The 14,594-nt window shown below is 40.4% G+C and overlaps 1 protein-coding gene across 1 annotated transcript in view; it reads left to right on the top strand.

Annotated features, from left to right (window-relative positions):
- The window catches only part of LVRN (laeverin), a 39,757-nt gene that overhangs the window by 4,390 nt on the left and 20,773 nt on the right, over positions 1-14,594 (top strand). The window contains exons 3-8 of the mRNA XM_026052836.1: positions 5-87; positions 5,974-6,116; positions 7,317-7,456; positions 10,183-10,309; positions 12,191-12,345; positions 13,150-13,263. Of these exons, the coding sequence (XP_025908621.1) occupies positions 5-87; positions 5,974-6,116; positions 7,317-7,456; positions 10,183-10,309; positions 12,191-12,345; positions 13,150-13,263 (762 nt within the window). The remainder of the gene's footprint in view (positions 1-4; positions 88-5,973; positions 6,117-7,316; positions 7,457-10,182; positions 10,310-12,190; positions 12,346-13,149; positions 13,264-14,594) is intronic.

Genomic DNA, 14,594 nt, shown 5'->3' with positions numbered 1-14,594 from the left:
CGAGCTGCAGCTCGCCTTCCAGGGCCGCCTGCACGAGCGCCTGCACGGGCTCTTCCTCACGCGCTACACGGACCAGGGCCGCAGCAGGTGCGCAGCGCGCCCGCCCCGCGCGCCCGGGGCATGGCAAGCGCCTGGCGCGTGGTGTGTGGCGTGTGGCACGTGGTGTGTGGTGTGTGGCACGTGGCGTGTGGCGCACGGCGTGTGGAGCGTGCATTGGCGTGTGGGGTATGGCACATGGCGTGAGCACTGCCCAGGCACCTGCCCCAGGGATTTCCTACCCTGGCCTGCGCTAATGCATGGCGTGGAGAATGTGCTTGCCTCTAAGGTGAAACTTGCTGAATTCCACCCAAAGCTCTGTGGAAGCTGGTCTTCTGGATCCCAGGGCTGCTGCTCCTTTCCTGTTCCCTGTTGCATCCTTGATGTGCTGATTTCTGCCGTACCACTTTTTCTTGATTGGCTCTAATGGCTCCTTAGCAAGTGTTGGCCCTTTTCTCCCCTTCAATATCTGTGCTTTAGAGAAGCTTTCCTATGTTTTCCCCCAGTCCTTCATCAGTGCTTTTCCTTCTTTCACCCCAGAGCATTTTTAGGGTCTGTCAGGTTGGGTCTCCCTTTGCAGGGAGGGGTGCATACTGAAAAGGTGTATAGGAAAGGCAAAGTTCAGCATCAGGTGTTCAGAGACAACGTTGAGTCTCTTTGTTGCTTCGTCCCGCGGATGGGGGACTGGCAATACCTGCATCCAGTTCCTGGGAGTCACGCTCCAGCTCAGTCCTGTGCCTAAGTGTGATGAGTGTTAGTTCTTGCGTGTGAATGTCAGCTCCTGCCTGCATGCTCCATCTGTGAGGAATTAGTGTGGAGTTCGGGATTTGGGCAGCGGATTTGGGTGTGATTTTGGAGACGTGAGCGGGTGCACATGCTGTGCTGCCATGGGATGTGTCCTGGCTTGGGAAAGCAGGAATCCACCAGAGTGTTTGTCCAGTAGTCAACCACTTAAAAACTCAGCAGCCTCTCAAAATAATGCTGGTTTTTTTTTTTTTTTTTTTTTTTTCCCCCTCCTGAGAATCTTTCTCTGGATGAATTCTGCATGTGAATTTCTGCATGAAATTTCTGCATGTGAAACTTGTTAAAAATAATGAAACGTAACACCATGCTTTTAATAGAACATGTTGAAGACAATTTTCTCAAGATAGAGACTTGAAGTAGAGGTAGGCAAATGGTTCATTAAAAATCACTATTTTTTAAAAAAGTGATTAATGATATAGTGAATTGCTGAGGGTTGCACAGTAGGTTGAAAGAAGAATGAAAACTTGTGAAGTTCTTGTTTCTCAGTCAACAAATAACCTTGCCACCTGCAAGATCTATGTGTACCGGCCCCTACAGGGGTAATAGTAATGAGAAACCCTAAAATAAAATTAATTTCTTTTTATGGAAACAGAAGAAGATTGTGTGATTTTTCCATAATAATGAGTACGCATTTCTACTGCCAGCTCTTATGTAAATCCTCACTAATACCATTGTCCTTCACATCTGGAAAATGTAACTTAGAAGACTTTTTTTTTTTTTTTTAAGAGAAAGGAGGTAGTGGTAAGTCAATTATTTAACAGAAAAAAATACAATCCGAAATTACTTTATAAAATATGTTCTGTTTTTCTTTAATTGTTATTTTGTCGTTCTCAGGATTACTTATCCAGTTTTTGAGTTTGTTTAGGAAAAAATTGAATGCTTTGCTTGATTTACATTTTTAAAATTAATGTTCTAAATAAGTGAGAGTGGAATGAGCATGTAATTATTTAATGCTACATCACATTACTTTTTAATACCATATTAATTCATCCAAATCCTACCTAAGAAACCAGACTGAAACCTACTGCGTAAAATTCAAAGGATCTAAAAACTGCCTCTGTCAGCTTTGTTGGCACGTTAGAAAACAGGAAGAAATACTTCAAAATTAAACTGTGCATATTTTAATCATTTTAAAGAGTTTAAAGGATTTGTGACAATTGTTCCGTTTTAATCTTAACTTGTCAAGAAGCACTAACAAAATGTGAGACTGCCGTCTGGTTAAAGAGATAGATGCCAGCAGTATTCAGACTCTGGAATAAATCAAAGAAAATCCACTGATTGCAGAATAACATATTGTTTTGGTTACTTGTTCCTGCTTGCATTCCTGGTACTCTTAAATGGGTTTTGCATATCTCTTCTGCTTCAAAAAGGCATTCTCTGAATTCAAAGCATGCAGCAGTGTCTTGTTATTTTCTTCCTTTTCTGAGGACTAGTCCTCCTTTCACCATAGCAGTTTCCTAATTGCCTTCCTCTTTCAGCGAGGGTGCATGTTGAAATCTGCCTTTTCTCTGCTCCAACAATCTGCTAATGGTGTAAGAAGTTGACATCTGATGGAGGATCTGACAGGCCAGGCGCTGTTTAGTGGCATTCAGTGTCTTGCTCCACGCTGTCAGTACAAGCCAAGCGCCAGCTGCACGGGGAGGAATCGCTGCCCGCTCTGGCGGACCCCATGCACCCGTCCCTGGCTTTTCTGAAGTGACTTTCACTGATGCCCAGCGGGCCTTTGGGGATCCGATTCCTGTCTGGGCTTCTGGCCTCGCTTGTACCCTGTGAGACCAGTCAAGTCCGTAACTGAAACCAGCTGTAACAAAGTGCCGTTTATCTGCAGTCAAACAGATTCTTGTACTTCTTGTATGTGCTGGAAATTGTAGTGGCTTTTGTGATTTGTGCTTGTGAAACTGCTGGAGTCTTCTGATTACAGGGGGGTTTAAACTCCGAGTGGCAAACGCTTGGGAGGTGGATGGATCCGAGAGTGAGGCTCCCCAAGCCTTCATTGGGTCTGGGTTTTGGCAACTGCAGTTTTCTTGGTCGGATGTCCATGTTGCCCTCAGCAGGTTTGCAGAATCAGCTGATGGACACATGGTGCTGTTCCCTGTTCTGCCCAGGCTGGGGCTGAAGCACGATGGCAAGGTAGTGTGGGCCTTGAGCCTGTTTTCTCTGGAGAAGAGAAGGCTGAGAAGCAATATGATTAACACGTGTAAGTTCATGAAGGGGGAATGCAGGGAGGAAGGGGCCAAGCTCTTCTCAGTGTTGGCCAGTGACAGGAAAAGGGGCAATGGGTATAAGTTCAAATACAGGCAGTTCTACCTCCATGTGAGGAGGAACTTCTTTCCTGTGAGGGTGACAGAGCCCTGGCACAGGCTGCCCAGGGAGGCTGTGGAGTCTCCTTCTCTGGAGATCTTCCAAACCCGCCTGGATGCCGCCCTGTGCCCCGTGCTCTGGGTGTGCCTGCTGGAGCAAGGGATTGGACTGGATGATCTCTAGAGGTCCCTTCCAACCTCAACCATTCCCTGATTCTGTGAGAGGGTTTTTTTTTTGTTTTGTTTTGATTTTTTGTAATGAGAAGACTCTACTACTTGCAGAAAACAGAACAAACTCAACCCGAATGGTACTCAGTTTCCAGGGCAAAAATTGCTCGTGATCAGTTGGGTCACTGGCAACAACTGCCCGTTCTTACTCCTGACAGTTGGTGCTAAGACACCTGACCTTACACCCAGCATCTGTGTGGACACCATGCAGCCCATATCCCTTATTAACAGAATTATGGAATCATTGAGGTTGGAAGCACAATCCTTAGGCGAACATTTTTATTTTATTTTATTTATTGCGTACCTACCAAATACTAGACTGCTGGAATGTCAGAAAGTAGGATTGGAAATGGCATCGGTACAGCTATTTGTGCCTCAAAGCGGGGAATCTTGGACTTGACTTTGTTTTCTGTGATTCTGTGTGTAAAACAACTTTATGGTTTTTTTTTTTTTTTTGATTCTGATATGGTTTTTAATGTGGAAAAATACATCTGTAAAAGATGTTAGCACAAGTGTTATGACTTGCAAATAGCATTGTTTTAGTGAGAAGGACATTTTTAAAAGAAAAATCTGTTTATATCAACATAAAACATTTCTTTTACAGTGGTTTTTTTTATTGGGTGAAATAACACTCCCTTGAGTGTACCTGAGTACACTGAGTACACCTGAAACTTACTTTCTTTTTCCCTGTTAAATACACATCAACTGAAAAATAATCGACTCAGTTTAAATTGATAAAGTTTTAAGCTGAGACATCCTTTTTTTTTTTTTTTCTGTTTGGTTCTTCTTATTTAAAAATATTGTGATTTTGTTCTTATTTTAGTAGGATGAGGAGACAGCGTTATGTTTACAAAAATCATTTTTTAAAAAAGAAGATGAATCAGTGCACAAAACTGCAGAAGTAATGGAGGAACTTACCCGCCTCCTTATGCAATATTAGGCTCTTTTGCAAGTGAAATTCCCTGTGGGTAGCTTGTTTTGTGATAAAACTGCAGTGTGCGGGTGATTCACTTTATACTAATACCTCCACCTTTTTTAAAAACAACCCAAAACCCCAGATGTGACTCATTTTGAGAAGTGATGTGAGGTAGTGTTTGTGAAATAAGTTATTTGTGTAACATGCATGAATCCTTCTCATTTTTCTTCTTACTTGGAGCCTCACTGAAAAATAACATTTTAATCCTTCCTCATATTTCTTTTTTGGCTTTCTTTTTTTTTTTTTTTTTTTTACGATTGTGCTTCAGCCCCGTATATATATATTTATATGTATAATGTTGTGCTCTTGAGCAGGAATTCTTGTGGTCAGAAGACCAAATTTGCTGTGTGTCTGTGTTAGTTTCTGCTGGCAAAGAGCCCCCAGAGGCTGTAGTTCCCCTGGTGCCGACAGGGTTGTTCAGCCTTTCCTGTTGTTTTGGTAGGTCCCGTGCTCAGCAGATGCGGTCGCGCTGGGCATGCAGTGCTCATCCTGCTTGCTGCTTACTGCATAGCTGTTGGTGCTGCCCCTGCAGCCCCCGGCATGGTTGTGGTAGCTCTGTGCTCAGCCTAAGCCTCTGTCAACCTCACGTGTCGAATGCACTCGGCTACTGCTGAAAAATATTGACGCTACAATGATGTTAAATGCAATGCCATGAAAAAAACGGATCATGCCGTTCTTGCAAGTGGTAGCTGCTGGAAATGCCATTTATGTGACTTACTTTGAAATCTTCTAAACATTGTAGAAAGTTTGATTGTCTTCAGTGATGTGGTTGCATGCCTTTCTGTTCTTCGGTATTTAGCATGTACATTATTGTCCACTTCATTCAAGTATGTGTAAAAGTCTGTCTCTTACAGTTTTCAGTGCTTTAAGTAGCCTTTGGCTCACAGGTTCCCAGAAAGGTGCTTCACTGTGAACTGCCCAGATTTTTAAATTTATTATTATTACTATTATTTTAATTTTGACCACTCGATACAGTGATTTTCTCTCTTTATTCCAAGCACTTTGTGACAAAGATCTGCCCCAAGCAGGGCAAATGCAGAAAAAGAATACTCTGCACCCTGGCACCACTTTCACTGTTTTGTTTGTTTTTGTTTTGTTTTAATCTGTAAGGTTTGGCTGGAATTGGCAAATGCATATATTCATGGTTAGCCAGCAGATAATATGCTTACCGTCTTTTAATAAAATGTATTGCTAAAAAAGCCTGCATTAAAGAAATGAGCAGCTGCACACAGAAGAGATTCTCATTTGGAAATGAAGGTTGGGCATTGGATCGCTTTTTGAGGACTTGCCTCCTCTATTTAAAACTTTAATCACTATAGTCTTAGTAATCAAACTAGAAAAGCTCAAGTAGTCAAAATATATCCAGAAAAGCTCATGAAGGGGAAAAAATGTAACTCAGTTAAAATAAAACAAAAACAAAACCCACTTTTATTTAGAAACCTCCAAACTGAGCTGTCTGGTGGAGAGAGGATTTGATCATGACTTTAAATAATAACCAAGTATCTTCTCAATCTGTATATGTCTTTTTTTTTTTTTTTTTTTGGTCTCATTTCATATTTTTGTGCACTATGAGTTCATTTCCACCAGCTGTAACATATTGGATCAGTCTTATTTGTGTTTTCAATATAGAATGCTGATTGCATCCCAAATGGAACCAACATATGCCAGGACAGTTTATCCATGCTTTGATGAACCAGCCATGAAGGCAACATTCGATATCAGAATCATCCATGACCCAAGCTATGTAGCTCTTTCCAACATGCCTGCTATTGGTAAGTAAACAGCAAGCAGGCTTCTCTGTGCTTGCCCTTCCTGCCTGTGAATTTTTCTTTAAGAATGTAATTCTTCTTAATAGTAACTTTATCATTCTATGCAACAGCATTCTGTTTTCCATGGGCTAATGCTTTGCACAGGAAAGCATGGAAAATGCTTATAAATTAAAAAAAATTCTCAGGCAAGTATTCATAATTAATGAATACTCTGACAATAACTGAAGATGTAACAGTTGTGATGTGCTCTTGTCTGGTTGCTGAGGGCTGGACATGGCTTGATTCTTAACATTTATTGAACTGCTGATGTATCTTGCTGCATGACCTGCCCTCAAAAGACAATGGCAATTCCAGAAGTTTGTGGAAAACCTTTAATTGTAGCATTCAGGAATTGTTTTTATTTTACATAGGTTTTTAAAGGTATGTAGATCATACAAAAATGTATTCTACGAGGCAAGGAGACTGTAATTTCTTGTGTGTATATATATGCAATAAGAATGGCATGTAATTACATGTAATTCTTTGGCAGAGACCCTCCTCTCCCTTGCGTGTCATTGTGTGGAGTGCAGGTTCAGATTCCAAACAAATTCCATAAATTAAGATTCCTTCAGAAAGCTGTTGGATCTCTTGCCCGCTTCTTAATTGATCCTTTCTTTAGTTCATTGCCACAAGTCTTTTTTTTTTCCCTAAGCTTTCCTTTTTATTACTAAAAATTATTTATGAGATTTGCATAGAAGTTAAATAACTTGGGAACTGTAATATATGGGATCTCTGCAAGAATAGCTTGGAATCTTGCTCACCATTGTTTTTTCTCTCTTTATATAGACAGAAGAGATCTGATTAAGTACTTAGTAAATCTTAGGCACACGTAACTTGCATTTGAGTTAAGGATGGTCATGCCTCGTATCTGCAGCATAAGATAAATTGTTCAATTTGTCCACATCCGAAACTGATGCAGTTTGACACACTGTGGAAGCTTGAGCTAAGAAACAAGTGCATTTTTTATTGTTTGCCTGAAGGGTTACAGCTCTGATACAAGATTGCAGCCCCAAATCTGGCTTCTTGCTCATTGCCAGAAGCATATGGATTTAGTTTAGATCTACAGTGTATCAGAGAGAGGTGGAAAAAAACATGCAGGAAACCATTTCTTGTTTGTTATGCAAGAGTCGTGGTTTGAATATTTCTTTCATACTTTTCTCTTAGATGTTTCTGAAATGAAGGATGAAAATGGAAGTGTGTGGGCCATTACCACATTTAATACTTCGCTGAAAATGTCAACTTACATAACTGCTTTTGTGATTTGTGATTTTGATTATGTCACCAGAACAGAACGAGGAAAGGAGGTAAATATGAGGGTGCATAAAACATTACACAGTGTACAGCAGGAACTGGCTCTGTGCTGCATCATGTGCTTTAGAAGATACTGCAGGTATAAACTGTGCTTTCCATCCCAAATGTATTTGCTTGAGGGGGGAAAACACAGTTTTCTAGTATAATAACTAGTGTTATAATATATATATGTTATATTATAATAGTATTATAATCATTATTATCCTGCCCTACAATTTGGAGTTTGATACAGTTCTACAAGTGCTTATTTTCTGTGTGTCTTGAAACCTCAGGGGGTGACGGCTCTGCATACATTCTGGTCTGGATCTTCATTCTGGTCTGGATCTTCATACACTGTTAGCTTTTATAACTGCTGCTCTGACTCAGTGATGTTCAGTCGCTGGTAATGACCTCGGGAGGAGCAGTGCTGATCTCCAAGCCTCTTATGGACTTGCTTTTCTTCAATGGGCACATTTTTTTTAGCTTTCAAAAGTAACTTTTTTTTTTTCTATTTGAAGCTTCCTTATACAGCGAGTATTCAGTGTTCCTATTACACTGGAATACTCTTTGAGAGAAGCTGTAAAAAAATACTATAATGGCTTTAGTTGTTCAGTTTGCCTTCTTTTGTTAAAAGCTAACAGAACAGGTATGTTAGATCTATGGTTACTTCATTATTATCAGAGTGAGAGGACAGTGCAGAAGTACAGCAGGAAGCACAGCATTGCCTCCGTATAAGGGGGGAGCTTGGATTTGTGTGTCATATCTGCTGTCCCTTGCATGTAACAAAAAATGCTCACAGCTCTGTTCGTGGTGCCTTCTGGGTCAGCACCAACTGGTAAAGCAAAGCAAAGCAAAGCCTTCACACTGTGCTTTTCAGATGGTGAAGAGGCTGGAGGCCTCCTGAGTCGTGCTGTTAAGTGGAGCCAGAGGGGATCTTACCCTTAGGTTTTTGACCCAGGTGCTCTGTTTATCCCTCTGTGTGTCTGTAAATGTGAAATGCATTGCACCTGTTTTAACATTTCCAGTGATTAATGTACAGTCCCAGACACCTGTAATACAATTCAAAGATGACTTTCAGCTTAGGATTTTGAATCTATCTGTTTTATTTAGCTGTTTCAAACTTAAGTGTGGCAGTCTTCGAAATGCCTGAAGCCTTGGCTGAAAAGAGGGGCTCAGAGGCTGAGGATGGCCTGCTGGCTGATTTTTTTTTTTCTTCTCTTTGTAAATGTATATCCTGATGTTTCCACAAATATTTGAACAGCAATTGCTATCTAACCATTAATTTCTCTTCAGGGACCCAGTGGTAGGCTGAAGGAAAATTTGTCCCCCAGGCTCACTGTCTGGAATACACGGTCTTACGATGTGTGCATTTAAATATTTTTGAAGCATTTCATATTTAATAAAAGCATGCTTAGGAATCCACTTGCTCTAGCAGTGTATATATGTTTTCAACTCTTGGCTCCCTTGAAGTACAGAACTCTCCAGGATTTTTGTGGGATTAGGCACTGCTTCATTTTTTGCTAGGTCAAACACTGTTTGGGTTTTTGATGAAAGGCTTTATTGCATGATTAGAAATTGGCTGGATGGATTAGGAATTGGCTCGATGGCAGGGTGCAGAGAGTGGTTGTCAATGGTGCGGAGTCCAGTTGGAGGCCTGCAGTTAGTGGTGTCCCCCAGGGGGTCAGTTCTCGGTCCGGTCCTGTTCAACTTATTCATTAACGACCTGGATGAAGGGCTGGAGTGCTCCCTCAGCAAGTTTGCTGATGATACCAAACTGGGAGGAGAAGCTGATAGCCCTGAGGGCTGTGCTGCCATCCAGAGGGACCTGGACAGACTGGAGGACTGGGCGGCGAGAAACCTCATGAGGTTCAACAGGGGCAAGTGCAGGGTCCTGCACTTGGGGAGGAATAACCCTGGACACCAGTACAGATTAGGGGTGGACCTGCTGGAGAGCAGCCCTGCAGAGAGGGACCTGGGTGTCATGGTGGACGACAAGTTGGCCATGAGGCAGCAGTGTGCCCTGGTGGCCAAGAAGGCCAACGGGATCCTGGGGTGCATTAAGAAGAGCGTCTCCAGCAGGTCGAGGGAAGTGATCATCCCCCTCTACTCAGCCCTGGTGAGGCCACATCTGGAGTACTGCGTCCAGTTCTGGGCTCCCCAGGACAAGAGGGATGTGGAGCTGCTGGAGAGAGTCCAGCGCAGGGCTACGAGGATGATCAGGGGCCTGGAACATCTGCCCTGTGAGCAAAGGCTGAGAGAGCTGGGCCTGTTCAGCCTGGAGAAGAGAAGGCTGAGGGGGGACCTGATCAGTGTCTATAAACACCTCAAGGGAGGCAGTGAGGAGGAGGGGGCGGCCTCTTTTCAGTGGTGGCCTGGGGGACTAGGGGAAATGGCTTCAAACTGAAGCATCGGAAGTTCCACAGGAACTTAAGGAAACACTTCTTGACTGTGAGGGTGACAGAGCCCTGGCACAGGCTGCCCAGAGAGGTTTTGGAGTCTCCTTTGGAGATCTTCCAAACCCGCTTGGATGCAGCCCTGTGCCCCGTGCTCTAGGTGACCCTGCGTGAGCAGGGGGGTTGGACTGGATGACCTCTGAGGTCCCTTCCAACCTTGTGCATTCTGTGATTCTGTGATTAAACGTGGACAGAAAGCATTTTCAAATAATGATTCACAAAAGAGAAGCAAAGAAAATGAAAATATAAGGGTTGTCCAAAAATAATTCTTCCTTATTTTATTGCAGATACGTATTTGGGCTCGTAAAGAAGCAGTTAAAAATGGGTATGTTGACTATGCTTTAAACATCACAGGCCCAATATTTTCATTCCTGGAAGACTTGCTTAACATCAGCTATCCTTTGCCAAAGACAGGTGAGAAAAAATACTTTTCAATCCCCTCTTTTTTTAATCATCTAGTGGACCAGAAATTGTCACTGATTAAATACCATTCACAGAAAAAAATGGGTAGCCTTATAATGTTCTCTTTTTATAGCCTTATAATGTTCTTTTTTTACAGTACATCACATTCATGGAATAACCCCCTTAATATTAAATTTACTGATTTTTCTTGCTTTTATTAAACCATAACTTTATCTTCAGATCATGCTTATCCCTTTAAATCATCATTTCCTAATACAGTGGCACATATAGCTACAAAGTGAATAGAAAAGGGAAAGAGCTTTTTTGTCACCTGGCTCTTTCTGCTGCCCACACCATTCTGGGCAAGTGTGCTGTTGTGTTCCTAGTAAATGCATACTTGCAATGAACCATATGCCCTTCAAACATTCTTTACTTTTCAGTATGTCCTTGTCTAACATGTGCATTGGCAGTGTGTTCCTGGAGGTAGATTCCAGTAGGAAAACATTATTTTGCTTTGGATGGGACACCAGGTAAGTTGCTGAAGTCAAGTTTCAGTCAAGAAAGAAGGGAACCATCATGTGGTTTAGTTATATAGCTTGCCATAGTCCTTAGATTTGTATTCACAAGGGTTTAGTTAATTAATACTGTTAGTATTCGTAAATATTAAAAATACTTCCGGGGAGCAGCAGTGCTATTGGGGAATTTGCTTTTTTATGCTTGTGCTCATTTTGAAAGCACAGAAGACAGTGCTTCATTTAAATGATTTTAGTAGACCAGAATTTTTTTTTTCTACACTGTTTCTTAAATAATCTTTTGAAATTAAAATCTGTATTTTGGCATGTGAAAGAATGAAATTTTCATCTGTGTAAATGCATAATCTCCCAGTTCAGAGCAACTTACAGAATTACTCATCACACCTCTTTTGGAAAATGTAATATATGCAGTTGTTACTCTTAAACACATTTAAAATTAGAAATATTTGGGGATTTGATCCAGATTTAAAGCTGATGTGATGTGTGCTGCTAGATGTGTGTAGCTGCATAATCCAAAGTCAGAGAGGGTTGGTCAGCAAGAGTCTCAGCCTGAACCAGGAAGCCTAACACAAATGCAGTCTAGTTTTGCTTGAGTTCAGCACTGTGCTCATGTTATCTTCTGGTCTGGGACTAGTCCTCTATTAGGTGTTTCGAGGTACGAGTTTGTGTCTGCTTCCAGCATGCTCTGTACACCTGCTACGCGTTTGCCCTTCGCTACCAGGTTTAAACAGAGGGTTTTTTTTTTTGACATCTTTGATGTCTGTCCAAGAGCCATCTCTGTTTCTTCTCAACTGTCATGTTTGAATAGGAAAATTGCTCCCTGTTCTTAAGGCAGAAATTGTACAGAGGTAACAACTTTGCTGGTGAAATAGAGATAATGCTTCTAAGACTGTTTTAAAATAGTGTAAAAAGGATCCCTTTACTTACAGACATAAAAGAAAGAGCCTTTTCTTACCAATTGCAAGGCTGAAAAATAGAAGGGACAAACACGATTCCTTCTGTCCCCAAATACAAGAAAAATTTATAAAAAAGAAGGATATCTGAGAGTTAGAAATGAACTGGTCATTGCTAGCATGTGACATTTTTTCCTACTTTCTTCAAAAGAGCTATATGTAAGAGAGAAATTTAAGGCCTATGTTTTGTGAAAGTCTATTTGAATTTCTGAAAGACTGGCAATTATAAATGAAAAACATGAGAACATTTCACAGCAATTTTTTCAGAGTATTATCACTATCTAAGAAAGAATCACTGAAATGTAGCATCTTTTAATTCTATACTGGATAAGCGTAGATGATCTGTTTCCATTTTATTTCTGAAAATTTTAAAGATGCCTTTTTTTTTCCTCTTTGGATTGTTTTAGATCTGGTTGCACTACCTGAATTTGAAGCAGGTGCTATGGAAAACTGGGGACTAATGACTTTCCAAGAGTCATCCTTGATGTACCTCCCGAGAGATAAATTCACAGGCAGAAAGGCTGTGATTGCCATAACTACATCACATGAGATAGGACACCAGGCACGTGGTAAACAATTTGATACACATAACTTGTATATGAAGTTATTTCTCCACTTGCTGATGTTGAGAAGTTATAGAGTAATGGGAGAAAATTGTGACTTAACTTTAGCGGAGTGTGAGAAAATTCATGGCAAATACAGAAGGAACTACTAAAATATTAACAAATACATATCCATGGAGCAGTAGGAAGTTGAATTCAGTTCAATGAAATTGAATTTGGTAGAATGCCACACTAAAAACAGATATGAGATGTAGGGGTGATAAAGTGTACTTATTCTCTCTACTTGGTACTTCAGTGGGGCATGAACGGGCATCCTTAGCGGGAATTCACATAGATATTGCAAGAAGTATTTGGTTTTCTGTAAAAAACACCTTAGGAGTGTTTTTTTTGTTGATCTTGACAGAACAGGGGAAAACCCTCTTCTTTCAAGGTTCATTCAAACTTTGAAGTTTTCATTCAAAAGTGACTTTTTCTTATGGTTTGCTGAATACTGTATTTTTAATCATAACCTGAATTCTGTTTTTATGCATATTATTGGGAAATATTTAAAATTAAATGGAATAAAAGATTGATTAAATCACTGATAGGTTCATAGTATGAAGTTTTAGATGAAGCAATTGGAGAAAGTAGCTGACTAGAGCATCTGACTTTGTCCTACTGCATTATAGCTAACTGAAGGAATGTGCAGCCTTTCATCCAGTTGCCATGTGCATATTAGACTCCTGGGCACCAATGTTTATACCTTACAAGAATAAAAAACAGTAGCTCAGAGAGATGTTGAGACTTTTTTCTTTCTATTTAAGTGGTTTGGAAATCTGGTTACTATGAGCTGGTGGAATGATCTGTGGCTGAATGAGGGATTGGCGTCTTACTTTGAATACCTGGGAGCTGCCTTTGTTGAACCAAAGCTTTCACTGGTAAGTGCTAAAGCAGAATTGTTCCAACATATAGGAGGAAAAGGAAGATGCAAGAGATGGCATCTAAGTCACGGCACTGTTAACTCCTCTGGGAATTATCAGTAGGTCTTGATTTTTTTGGGAAGATTTCCTTTCTGCTGGGCATCATGGTCAAACACAGCCATTCCACAGCTGGCAGAGGATATGGCCCATCAACTGCAATTCTGCAGTGACAAGGAGCTAAAGAACTGGGGGTGTCATTTTACTCTGGATCTTCTGTCCTTTACAAAGCCCCTTTTTTTTTTTTTTTTTTTTTTTTTTTTTTTTTTTTTTTTTTTTTTTTTTTTTTTTTTTTTNTTTTTTTTTTAATTTTATTTTATTTAAACTCCTCCCTGGATTCTGTGCTGGATAGTTTCCTTCTGTCTGTATCTAAGCCCTGTTTATGAGAGAACTGGAAACTCTGTACTCATATATCTATATATTTCTTCTTTCTGTGTTAGGTGAGAGAACTCTGCATGCTGCCTGTGTCCTGGTTGCTTAACTTTTGAATACATTTCAATCAAGTACTTCAATCATACTTTTTCCTCTGTCTGCTGTAGAGATTCCACATGTGATAAGCTGGAACTGGAAGGCTTATGTACGTTTTTTGAAAGTTTCCTTTGTTTATTCCCAGGTTTTACGCCTAGATTCAGCAAGTCAAAGGTCCTTCTGTGCATCTGAAGCCAGTGTTTTTGGTTGGTTGGGTACTTCTGAAAGCCTAGTGCTAACCAGCTGAAAATTAGACAGAATAGTCCTACCGATGTCTTTAATAACTGAAAATACACTATTTAGTCTTAAAGACTGAATTTGGACTCAGGTCTTGGAGTCAAAGACTGAAAGAAGGGAAAGTGATTTTCATCCTCTCAGATTTCTTACAATAAATAGCTGACAGGACGCATGAGATATACTCACTTCTTAGTTTTTCCAACCTGTAATATAGTTATACTCTAAAATCTGACTTTTTTGATATCAAATCTACACCCATACAATCTTTCTAAAGTTGCTATAAATCATTTTGATTTAACTGGAATCCCATGACTGGGAGCTGGGTAATAAATACTTGCTTCTTTGCTCTCATGTAACTATTACTATCAATATCAATTTCAATATCAACTATCAATAAATTTTTTAGTCATAATGCAGGTAAACTTACAGAAAGATCTTTTTGATATTGAAAATTGAATTTTACTAATCAGCAAAAGCACAGCTATATAAAAGAGTTCTGCATTGTAGGATTTTTCTTAACTGTGGCTTATATGAATGAAAGAGCTGTGGTTTAGTCACTGAAGATTTTTTAATATATTGAGAAGATC

This window comes from Nothoprocta perdicaria, unplaced genomic scaffold (genome assembly GCF_003342845.1).
Source record: "Nothoprocta perdicaria isolate Ctin4 unplaced genomic scaffold, notPer1 scaffold_92, whole genome shotgun sequence".
Classification (NCBI taxonomy): domain Eukaryota; kingdom Metazoa; phylum Chordata; class Aves; order Tinamiformes; family Tinamidae; genus Nothoprocta; species Nothoprocta perdicaria.
This window is presented reverse-complemented; position numbering and strand designations above follow the sequence as displayed.